The 12,114-nt window shown below is 33.3% G+C and overlaps 1 protein-coding gene across 32 annotated transcripts in view; it reads right to left on the bottom strand.

Moving 5' to 3' along the window:
• The window catches only part of LOC105232556 (microtubule-actin cross-linking factor 1), a 152,694-nt gene that overhangs the window by 79,710 nt on the left and 60,870 nt on the right, over positions 1–12,114 (bottom strand). For all 32 annotated transcript variants that reach the window (XM_049451130.1, XM_049451145.1, XM_049451146.1 and 29 more), the window contains 2 exons: positions 10,648–10,927; positions 444–1,357 (listed from right to left, as the gene is read on the bottom strand). In XM_049451130.1, coding sequence (XP_049307087.1) covers positions 444–1,357; positions 10,648–10,927 — 1,194 coding nt within the window. The remainder of the gene's footprint in view (positions 1–443; positions 1,358–10,647; positions 10,928–12,114) is intronic.

Genomic DNA, 12,114 nt, shown 5'->3' on the forward strand with positions numbered 1-12,114 from the left:
TAATACACATCTTAATAGACTGTAAACATTCGAATGGTTGTAACGCCCTTCGTATGTAAAGAGATCTCACCGGCAAACTCAAAATATCATTCATCTTATAAAATCAGGGTCAGATAAAGCCTGACAACACTTAAAAAATATTCCAGTTTTGAAGACATTTAAATACACAGCTAATAATAATTGATTCAAATAGCTATCTGTTGTACGACCTGTCTATGATAAATTAGATTTTGTAATCGTACATTAAATAACCAAATTGCGGAACAAAATTTTGTAACACGTTTTTTAATTATAAAAACTTTTATTAATATTATATTTTCGATAGCATAACAACCTTTTTCAGAAAAAACGCTTAAAATTGTTTAAGTATTGTAAAAATTTCAGGATAAGGGTATGATCTTTATAATAATTTAACCGTTAATGTTAGTTTACGATACACTTACCAATTTTAATTGACACCATTCTATGTGATCCTGTAAATCACGGAAATGGGAATTCGTTTCAATCTGTCGCGATTCAATTATTGTGCGGGTTTGTCTTGTTACAGTCGTCTCATGGACTGGATATTTCAATCCGGTAAGCTTTTGTACTAAATTTGAGTTGAAAAGGGTCCGAAGATTCGTCCATCGTTCACGTAATTTGTTTAATTTACTTAATAACTCAGCACCATTGGTGTAGCGACCTTCATTAAGGACAAGGCAATCTTGATGCATATTCTGAAGGGGTTCTTCTAAATGGCGTATTTCTGTTTCTAAGGATTCGACAACATTTTTAGCATCAATTGGATGTAAGCGTTCAATACGTCGAGATTCTTCATTTATAAGTGCCTCCAAATCTGTTATTTTAAGTTCACTATGCTTAATTTCCCTTTGCACTTTGTCCGCAAGTCGTTGTAGGCGCTCTAATCTTTCAAGCTCCTGTTGTAATATAAGCTCGCGATCAGATAGCGCTGATTGCATACGATACCATGCTTTTTCTATAGCTTCAGGGCGAAGATCAGCTTCAACATCAATTTCACCTATGCTTTCAAAGTAACGCTCTAATTCGTTATATATTTGTATCAGTTTTTGTTTTTCATTTTTACGCGCTAGTACTTCTTCATTGCGGAAACAATGTAAATCGTTTAATAGTCGCTTAATTTCAATCACTGTTGGAGGAATGGATCGCTCTTGCAAATAAGCGGTTTTTTCACGACACCAATATATAAATTGGTGAGCTAGATCTCGATACTCATGCACACGCCGCTGTGACTCCATGTCGAATAAGGGATGTATCGACGGAGGTTCCGGAAATACATCGTATAGGGATGATATATAAGTAATGAGAGATTTTTCATCAGGTTCATTTGTATCAACATCTATAAATAAAAGCATTAAAGATAAATGTTTTTTTTTTATTTTATTTTGTATTATAAAATATTAAGGTATAAGGTAGTAAGGTATTGTTTTTTTTATTTCATATTAATGTAGAATATCTTAAGATTATTCTGTGAAAATTTTAGAGCAATTAAAGCAAAATTGACGAAGATAATATAAGTCTCCGCCCTACCCTTTGATTGTGAGCGGCTGTGAAACTTTAAACGTGTTTTTCTCACACTTCACTTTTTCGAAGCCGGTGAACTCTGTAGCTCAAAATCTACTGAACCGATCCTTTAGAAATTTTGCACAGTCTTTCTTTACATAAATTGTAAGGTAACGTTGTCGAGTTTTTTTTTTTAATTTTAACTTATTTTTAAACAACAAAATTTCTGATTTTTTTTATGAAAAATCAGTATTTTGAGTTCCGAGCGTACCTGAGGAAACTTATCAACTAAGCAAATCAATTTGGTCTTTTAATTTCAGATGATCCAGTCATGAGTTATGCGGTTCTCTGTCACCGGCTCATTTTTAAACATTTTTCTATGAAATTTTCACAGAATATTCTTTAAATATCATGTAATTATGCTATAATTATACAAATAAATAAATATTTATTGTATTTTAAAAAAAATTATTGAAGATATGCTTTTTTTCGCTCGAATTAACCTTACTACCCCCTTAAAGAAATCACACTGTTTTCTAATAATATATAAATATGATTCATGTAATGGCGAGAGTGTAGTCGACATCAATATTCCAAAATTTACATTATAAGAAAATTTCGACTACCTATATCAATTCAATCAGTGTGTATATTATAGATTACTATCAATCAACCCTTGATGAAGTACTATTGCGAAACACCAAAATCGGGAAACTCATCTTGAAGAAATTTTAGTAATTTCACGATGGACGAATAATTCTACTGAGCTTCATTGTTTTCCATTTTTTGGTATTTCATTTTACGATTGATGTAAAAAAATTTTTGCAATGCTGAGCAGAGTTTCCTAAAAAAAGCGAAAGTAACTGAACATGCAGACCAAATTTAGGTAAGAAGAATTCTAAGTCAAATTATGTTGATTACAGAATCGATTGTACATTAAAGAAAGTCGTGTTAGTTACTCTATTTATAACTCAAGAATGAGTGATCCGATTTGGCGGAAAATTGTTTAGAAGGTTGCTTAGAATCAGGGGATGGACATAGATTCTGTTTATGTTAGAATACATAAATAAAAACTTATTTTTCAAATCATTAGCAATTGGTCAAAAATTATGTTTGTAAAAATCATTTAAATATTTATTTTTTTTTATTAAAAAAAATTATTATTATTATTATTATTATTATTATAACAACACATAGCTACATGGATTATACTGATACACCGACCGACAAATTCGGCATACGATTTTTCAGAAAACATAAAGCATAAAGGAGTTGGAGTAGTATCGACCCGATTTTATCTAATAATTATTATCATGCCATAAACCAAAAAAAATGTTTCCAGGGTTTCATTAAGGTACGTCACATACAATCACCAATTATATGGAGCAAAATAAGCCGGGTGTTCGAAAATCCGGGTAGTTATATGGGGGAACAAAGATATACTGTTATGAGTAAAAAATTGTCTGTACTTTTCATTGAGATAACTCAAATATTGGCCGATATATCCAGCATAAAGTCACCTGGAAGTTGAAAAAACTTTATATAAGGTACATGAGGGAGAAGTATTGGCCCGCTTCAACCCATTTTGATACACAGAAATACTATCATCAGGAAAGGTTTCTTTCTGAATTTCAATTGTATATCTCACATACTGGAGCTCACATATTCGGTACCTAGGGACTTGAATAGTTTCTTTTGGATTTGGTCATAAGATGGCATACTTTAAACGAATTATTTGTGTAAGGTTTAGTGTTATATCAATTGCTTCCTGATTTGTGTATTAGACAATGAAAGAATCAAGTGAAATTTACATTTTGTTATATGGGAAGTAGGCGTGGTTGTGGTCCGATTTCGCCCATTATCACACTGTGACATAGAAATATGAGAAAAATGCGAGTTAGTCGAAATCGATCGGTTGGGACCCGAGATATGTGATTTCACTAAAAAGTGGGCGGTATCACGCCAATTGTCCAATTTTTATAACGGCTCCCATAAAGCCCTATCATACCATCTCGGAGTTAAAATTTAATGTTTCTGGCGTATTTAGTTATTGATTTATTGCGCTTTTAGTAGTTTTGCACAGGATCGTTATATGGGGAGTGACGGGGTTATCTTCCGCATATTTTCACTCAGCTAATTTGGTTGCCTTAGTAGTGTAGGAGATATGTACACTAAAGCATTGTTCACTTAAAATCTGTACGCAAAAATATTATTATAACTAAAAAGATAAACAACGGAAACTAAAAATTTTAATGCGCTAAAGAAGAGAATTTATTAAGCTTTTAATTTTAATACAAGATATAATTTCAACTTTGTTATGTAGGAAGTTGCGAGCATGTTTCTTAATAGAGAACATTAACTTTCGAACTGTTTTTCTTGTTACTTTAGCTGCATGTTTATTCCATAAAGGCAACATTGAGTCATATTTTTTTATTACCCGACCACTTCTCCTCAAATTGTTTTTTACTATCGCCCAGTATTTTTCTATTGGGCGAAGCTGTGGACAATTAGCCGGATTAAAGTTTTTTGGTATTACTTCCACCTTGTTATTTTGATACCACTTCATGGCAGTGGAAGAATAATGTATGCTCGCCAAATCTGGCCAAAATTTTACAGAAGTTCTGTGATGTCGAATAAACGACAGTAATCTTTTCTCAAGACACTCTTTTATATAAATATCAGATAGCCCGGGATTTTTTTAATCGAGGTTAGTATCTTCCTTACTAATTCTAAATCCCGCGCTCCTCTTTTTACACACATTTTTTTAGCTCTTTCTATGCTAAAAGTATTTTTCTACCGTTTAATTACACTACAAACTGTTGTTTTGGACAATTTTAATTTTTTTCCAATTTTTTAACCTGACCATGTCGGATTTGATATAAATTCGTTCACTATTAATTTTCGATTAGCGTGCTCTATTTCACATTTAAAAGCCAACTGATAAGCAAGGGCATTGAAAATTCCTATACATAACTGTATTTTAACTATGTACTCAGATCAACTGATTTTACTCAGAGAATTTGTAAAATAACGGAGCAGCGGTCCCTAGAGTGCGTACAGATTTTAAGTGAACAATGCTTTAAACTTATTAGAGGGCAGGGCCATGCCCACTTTTTCAAAATTTTTTACCCACAGGTGACTCTTGCAACTGGGATCCCCAGTACCAAATTACAGTTTCATATCTTAATTTAGTGTTTAGTTATAACACCCTATAGGTTTTAGGTTAATGACAATTGATGGGCGTGACAGTGGTACGAACTAAGGAACCCGCATACCAAGTTTCATCAAGATATCTCAATTATTACTGAAATTACAGCTTGCGCGGACGGACAGACAGACGGTCACTCGATCATTTATATATACACATAGCCCATAAAGTCTGCGTTCACCGGCCACATTTTTTTAAGAGAAGTAAAAACATAATATTAATTCATATTCTTCAGTTCAAAATACAAAAATGTATATTCCTATTTTAATTTTTGAGATAACGGGATTTTAGTGTAACAACAAGTAAATATAGGCACCATAAAGTTTGCGTTCAGCTTTAAAACTAGTTACAAAAGCATTAAGAGTGATAAAAAAAAATTAAGTTCAATATAGTGTCTCAAAATGTAGAAGTTGACGAAAATAAAGAACAATTAATAGTTGTCCTCCGGCAAATGGATGTATTTTAAATCATTCCATACTGTTGTTGATGAAATGAAAACGAAATTATCTAGATATATCCCGGAATGACACCATATAATCATCGGTTGAGAATTGGTCAACTATAATTTTTCAGTGTAATTTCAATCCACCTCAATTATGTAACGGCCAACGTTTGATAATCAACTAACAACTTTGAAAAACAATAATTTGTTTAAAGTTGAATAAATAATTAATAAAATATAAAAAATCAATATATGGTCAGATATTTTATTTTCATTTATGCTTAATAAATAGTAATTATTTTCAAATTTGGACCACAGTGTTCTTTTTATGCCGAAAATAATCTTTTCGTTTTTATTATTATATTTATAAATACAATTTTACTGTATTGAATAGTTAATAAAAAAAAGGTATACCTTAGCCACAGCGTGGACGGGATTCTGTACGTTATAAATATTTCTAAATTGAATAGGTTTTGTTCTTCACAGTAATTGTCTACAATTAATCGGCGCTTATTCTTGGGACATGTACGGTATGGCCGATATTGCTTTTAAGAACCTGCTGGGTGGAATAAAGGAATTTGGTGCTTAAGAATCGACGATTAACAGTCAGAGATCTTACTGGCATCGTTGCTATATCGGAAGGATCAGTAAAAACCATTTTAAAAGATCATTTGGGCCTAGAAAAATGAAAGCACGATTGATTCCACAAACTCTAAATTTTTTCGAGAAATAGCGTCGCACCAACGTCTATGAAACAATGCTTTCCGCCTACCAGGATGTCATGAATTGTATCATTACTGGCGATGAGTCTTGGATCTATGCTTACGACCCGAAAACAGACGACAATCCTTAATCCTATCTTAAAAAATCACGTTAAAAAGTAAGGTTATGTTGAGAGTTTTCTTCGATTATCGAGGTGTGTTGCATTCCGAATTCCTTCTGACCCAACAAACTGTAAACAAGAAATACTATTTGAGTGTTATGCGTCGTTTGCGGAAAACTATTCTTAAAAAGAGATGCCGGCAAATTTTGTTTTTTGCACCGGGATAATACACCGTCTCATACTGCATTGATTCTTCGTGAGTGAAGAAATTTATTGCACACCATTCCAGAAATTGTCCTTAACAACTGTTTCGAGAATTCTAAAAAAAAGTAGGCATAAGTGTATTGGGGCCAAGGGAGATTACTTTGAAGAGGACGACATATATTTTGAAGAATAAATTAAAAATTTAAAAATTATGAACGAAGTTTACTATTTTTTGATCATAAATATTAGTATATTAGTAAATTAGAAGTAATTACACTGTGATAGCTTTTTTCAAAAAAAAAAAAAAAAAGACAAGACCAAATTCGACGGTTTCCCCCTATTTCGGATCCTACGAATCGAACTGCATCATTACTTTTTTGAGTTACAATCATGGTTTCATACAAACATTTTCTTCTGTCTCTAACTTTTTTAATGTTGACTTTTTTGGTAAACTTTCTTTGGCAAAGCTTCTCAGAATAAGTCCGTCTTTAATTTCTTAGATGACTGTAAACCCCAAAATCAATGTTTTTTGTGTCCTTATAGCCAATATGTCGAAAAAACTGAAATTTGATTCATTTTTTTTAATGTTTTTTCCCTCACGTTTCGTCAATATTTTAATTTACCCTTTGATACTTATATTGTGTACAAATCAGCAAGCAACGAGTCAAGCTTTTTGCCGCTGTACCAATGCTCAAAGGGGGCGGCGACTTGGTGAAATCTTTCTCCATGCTCATCGGATTCAGTAGGAACTTGCTGCTCAAAATGGTCCTTGTGATGGTGAAGGAAATGAATTTTTAAGGACATATTCACACCTATTTTGTCGCCATTAACCTCAAAGAAATCTAAAACCTCCTCCTGTCTTTTGCGGTATCCATACACCTTCACATCTTTAGACAATATATTTACCGAACGAAGATGATGTGCTAGGCAAATCGCTTGTCTTTGCGATAATTTCAGCTGTCGTACCATCGTATTCAAACGGGCTTGGGAAATCTCCAAGTGACGACATGGGCTTTCAACTTCGGTTCGGTTATACATTGTGAGTAGATCTGTAGGCTCGGTGGAAAATGTTGGCGAAATATATCTGTCAGTTGGACTTGGACATCTTGGTATCGGAACCTTTTCTGAGTGAGATACTGGTAGCTGTAGCTGTGCAGATTGAACACTTTTGTAAACTGTGTTTTTTTGTTGAGTCTTGCACATTTGTTCTTGCACGCGTAGCAGTTACCAGTATGATGCCCTTGTGGATCTATCCAAATCGTTGGGATGCCGAACGCCATTTTTAGGCACAGTCTTTTTGACCAGTTATGCAGGTTGTTGTTGCATTGCGTGCAAATGGTATTTGGCACCCAATCTACGTCTCTTATAACGGGCAAATCGAAATATTCCTCGTAGATGCCGGCAGTTCCCGAAGATATTTTGCGTATACTCCGAGGGCTTGTAGGTTTTCCACATACGTAGCGGAACAACGATAGGCCAATTGGACACTTATTCATTTTAATTTATTTTCTTAATATACAAGGCACTAAAACAATGTTCTTTCCGCGAAGTCAAAGTCAAATTAACTACTGCAATCTATGCTTAAATTTTGACTCTTAGGCAAGCATTTAACGTTTCTTCAAACGTTACTTGTTGTTATTTATTATCAGTGCAGTGGTTAAAAGCTTGACTCGTTGCTTGCTGATTTGTGTTGGTCATTGATAGATGAGTCTTGTTAAATGTAATTTAAATATTGTGTACAAATTTATGATACTTATTGATAACACTTATAAGATACAAAAAAAAAAAAAATAAAACAGCACACAAACATAGTTAGTGTAGCTTTTTTAAAAAATACAAATTTTGTTAAGAGTTTTTCTAACGGTTAGTTTGCTCAGAACGTTGTCTTTGCTTAAGTTTCTTACTATTACAAGATGTCACTTAATGTATAAGTATCAAAGGGTAAATTAAAATATTGACGAAACGTGAGGGAAAAAACATTAAAAAAAAATTAATTAAATTTCAGTTTTTTCGACATATTGGCTATAAAGACCCAAAAAACATCGATTTTGGGGTTTACAGTCATCTAAGAACTTAAGGACGGACTTATTCTGAGAAGCTTTGCCAAAGAAAGTTTACCAAAAAAGTCAACATTAAAAAAGTTAGAGACAGAAGAAAATGTGCCTTTCTCTTACAATGGGACACTTTGATGAAAAACTTCAAAAAAAATTTTTGTATGAAACCATGATTGTAACTCAAAAAAGTAATGATGCAGTTCGATTCGTAGGACCCGAAATAGGGGGAAACCGTCGAATTTGGTCTTGTCTTTTTTTTTGACTATCACAGTGTTATTATTTTAGGTTACGAAAGACACCAAAAAGTTTTAATAAAAAGAAATGTGAGAACTATACTGCTCCTATTGATATATACAAGGTGCGTTCCAAAGTAAACAGGACTTAAAAAAAAACCAGAACAAATAGATTTTTCGGAAAAATCAATTTTTTTTATTGAAAATAGTCTCCTTCTGCTTCAATACAGCTTTTTGCACGCTCCAAAGCATGTTGAACGAGTGTTTTACCTTTTGAATGGCTTCTACGTCTGTATAACGTTTCCTTTCATGGGCCAATGCGTTTTTCTGAAAAGGAAGAAGTCGCACGGTGCCGTATCAAGTGAATACGGGGAGTGGTTAATGGTTAAAATGTGATTTTTGGTCAAATAATCGTCCTTCGAATGTTGAATTCTGAGCAATTTTTGGTCGTCAGTCAATTTGTGCGGAACAAACCGTGCACACACCTTTCGTAAGACCAAATGTTCGGTCAAAATGTGATAGATGTTTTGGAGATGTTCAATTCAATTTCCATGAATTTCAATGCTGATTTCGGCTGATTTTTGATGAATTCATGCACAGTTTCGATGGAATTTCCACATGTTGATCGTCATTTATGTCCACACGACCACTTTGAAAACGTTGAAACCACTCGTGCACTCTGTTACTGGATAGCCAATCATCGTCATAAATTTGTTTCATCAATTGAAATGTTTCGGTAAAAGTTTTACTAATTTTGAAACAAAATTAAATGTTGGCTCTTTGTTCGAAGCTCATTTTCGCACCGATAACACAAACATACTGACACTTAAAACGCAATAACTTCACTTCCAATCTATGAAATGTCATGGACAATCAATAAAGACAGCAGATTCTCACGCACCAGTCGCGCCATCTATAGGCGCTACTAGGTGCCACTAGATTCAAAAAGTCCTGTTTACTTTGGAACGCACCTTGTACAAAAAGTTTTGTGAATATTAAGAAGAGGCTTCAAAAAAATCGATTTTTTTCCAATCTATGAAATGTCATGGACAATCAATAAAGAAAGCAGATTCTAACGCACCAGTCGGGTGCCACTAGATTCAAAAAGTCCTGTTTACTTTGGAACGCACCTTGTACAAAATTTTTTGTGAATATTAAGAAGAGGCTTCAAAAAAATCGATTTTTTTGGGAAGGAAAGAAATAAGTGAGTAAAGCAAAGTTTCTAGGGTTTATAATTATATATTTAAACATCTTTCAAAAATTTTCTGGATACGATTTCTTGGGAAGCATTTGCCCGATGCATCTCGCATGTGCATTTGTCGGACGGCGGGCAGGATGCAGGTCGCAATTTCTATCGAAAACAAAAAATTCAAAGAGCTTCATATTTTTTTAATAATTTCTTTTCTAGTTAAACTAAAAATATTCTAAAAACAAGTGTAAAATTTTAGAAATTTTTAAAAAATTAAAAAGTGGTTTTTGACCAAAAAAATTTTACTTTATGTTGTTTAAAAATATGTTTAAACTTGCTTTTCTCATTAAAAACCGAGAAATCGCGTGTCATAGTTTTCGCTTTCTGCCCAATCGCTCATATACATATCGCTCATTTGCTGCAAGACCGGCATAAGTCAAAAAAATCGATTCGCCAGAAAACGCGTTTAAAATTTTCAACTTACTACAACCTTACACCTCTTCTCAAGCGGAGCATATAAGAGGTATTCATATGAATTTTTCACTCAACATGAAGTATGATATAACGAACAATTCTGCAGCATTAACTCCAAAATCACGTTTTTTGAATTATGCCGGTCTTGCAGCAAATGAGCGATATGTATCTGCTAGACGCTCGGTCACTATTTTCCTTCTAGCTTCGAAAATATTTCATATTCACATCTAAAACTTTGGGGACATATTCTTAGATTATTTTTGAAGAGATTTAAGCAACAAAAACAAAAATCGATTTTTTGAAGCTTCTAAATCAGGCTCCCCCTTTAAAGGAGGGTTTTGTTAACTAGTATTATCAGACATGATCAGAGGCAGATAAAATTAATTTTGAAAATTTTCTTGCTGTTTTGAAGACCCTTCATTTTTTGTATTCTGTTTATACTAAAAAGCTACTATAATGAATTGAATAGTTCAGTTTTAAAAATTATAATAATATTTACCTTCAGGATCCAAAAGACGGGTAACACCATATTCTTTTTCCACAATATGAAATGCTTGTTCCAGACGTTCCCGTGGGCGATCCATTCTTGCTTTCCGCCAATCAAGCAAATCAGGTCTATTTCGATGAACTAGAGCAGAAAATGCCAACCCATCTCGCCAGGATGTGGTGAAGTCGTTCACCCGCACTCCCGGATAACGCAGAGTCGAGCGACGAGCCCAACGTAATAAAGCCTCTCGTGCGGACAAATTATCATCTTTTCCAACAACAATATCCGAAATCTGTTAAAAATACGATAATTACTAAATTGATATATATACCATATAAGTATATTTGAATTAATTTTACTTTACTAAAATTATTAGAAACGACGAAACTACTCATCAAATTGTTCTATATTAAAAGCGAGGAAATGTAATTTACTTTAGAAAAAATTTCCCCTTGAATGGAATTTGGAATCATATCTTTATATCGTTTTTGTCGAGGATATCATGCAGTCATCTTAGATTATGAATGAACTTTTTCTCAACACTGTAGCTATTCTGCTATTTTTTGTTTTTTTCTGGATATTGCAAAAAGAGACTTCTTTAGTACCATATGTAATAAGGAAGTTTATTTAAAAATAGTCTTAGTACTAAATATTTATATGTGCATGTTTGATTTTTATTTTTTTAATAAACATCTCTCTAATATCTTTTGCAATTATCAGGGCTATCTAAATTGAACTTCTTTTTATTACTAAAAATTACGTTATGCCATTCTTAGCATCAAAAACGGTACTTTTTTGAAAACTCCATGCGAGCCTTCAAGTGTCGCTGTGAAGGCTTGGGTTTAGGCACCATGGAGGTATGTTTCAGTAATGGACGTTTATGGATTCTTTGCACTATTCGACTGTCAGTTATTTGGAGACCCATACGACCTTAAATTTTTTCGCTACTCATTAAATCAACCACAGCAAGTCCTTGTATTTGCCGTTTGCAACGCAAATCAATGTTGCTTTTCCGCCCACTTCGTCGAATTCTACCATATTAACTTAAATTATTTAGATAATTAGAGATGCTTTTCCGGTACCGGTTAACTTTTTTTGCGATATTGGTGATATTCGCACCGCTATCACGAATTCCTTTTATGATACTTTGTTAGTGGTTTGTCTAACTGGTTTCATGAGGCATTTTAACTAACCAATGTCGAAATATTTAAATTAATTTCACTATTTTGAACAATTACATACTTAAAATAAATATCTCAATCTAATTTTTGCAATTTAACTTCCGAAAACGCTATTATCAGCAGTTCCGATCATTTTGCACTAATGTGCACATATAATTATTTACTACGTAGCACCGAAAATTCACACACATTTTGAAGGCAACGATACAACGAATGAGAGGAGAAAGCAAAAATTTTGGTCATTTCACAACAACAACATATCACCAAAGAATTTCTCAATTTCAGAAACGGGATAGTT

The sequence above is a fragment of the Bactrocera dorsalis genome, chromosome 3, assembly GCF_023373825.1.
Source record: "Bactrocera dorsalis isolate Fly_Bdor chromosome 3, ASM2337382v1, whole genome shotgun sequence".
Taxonomy (NCBI): Eukaryota; Metazoa; Arthropoda; class Insecta; order Diptera; family Tephritidae; genus Bactrocera; species Bactrocera dorsalis.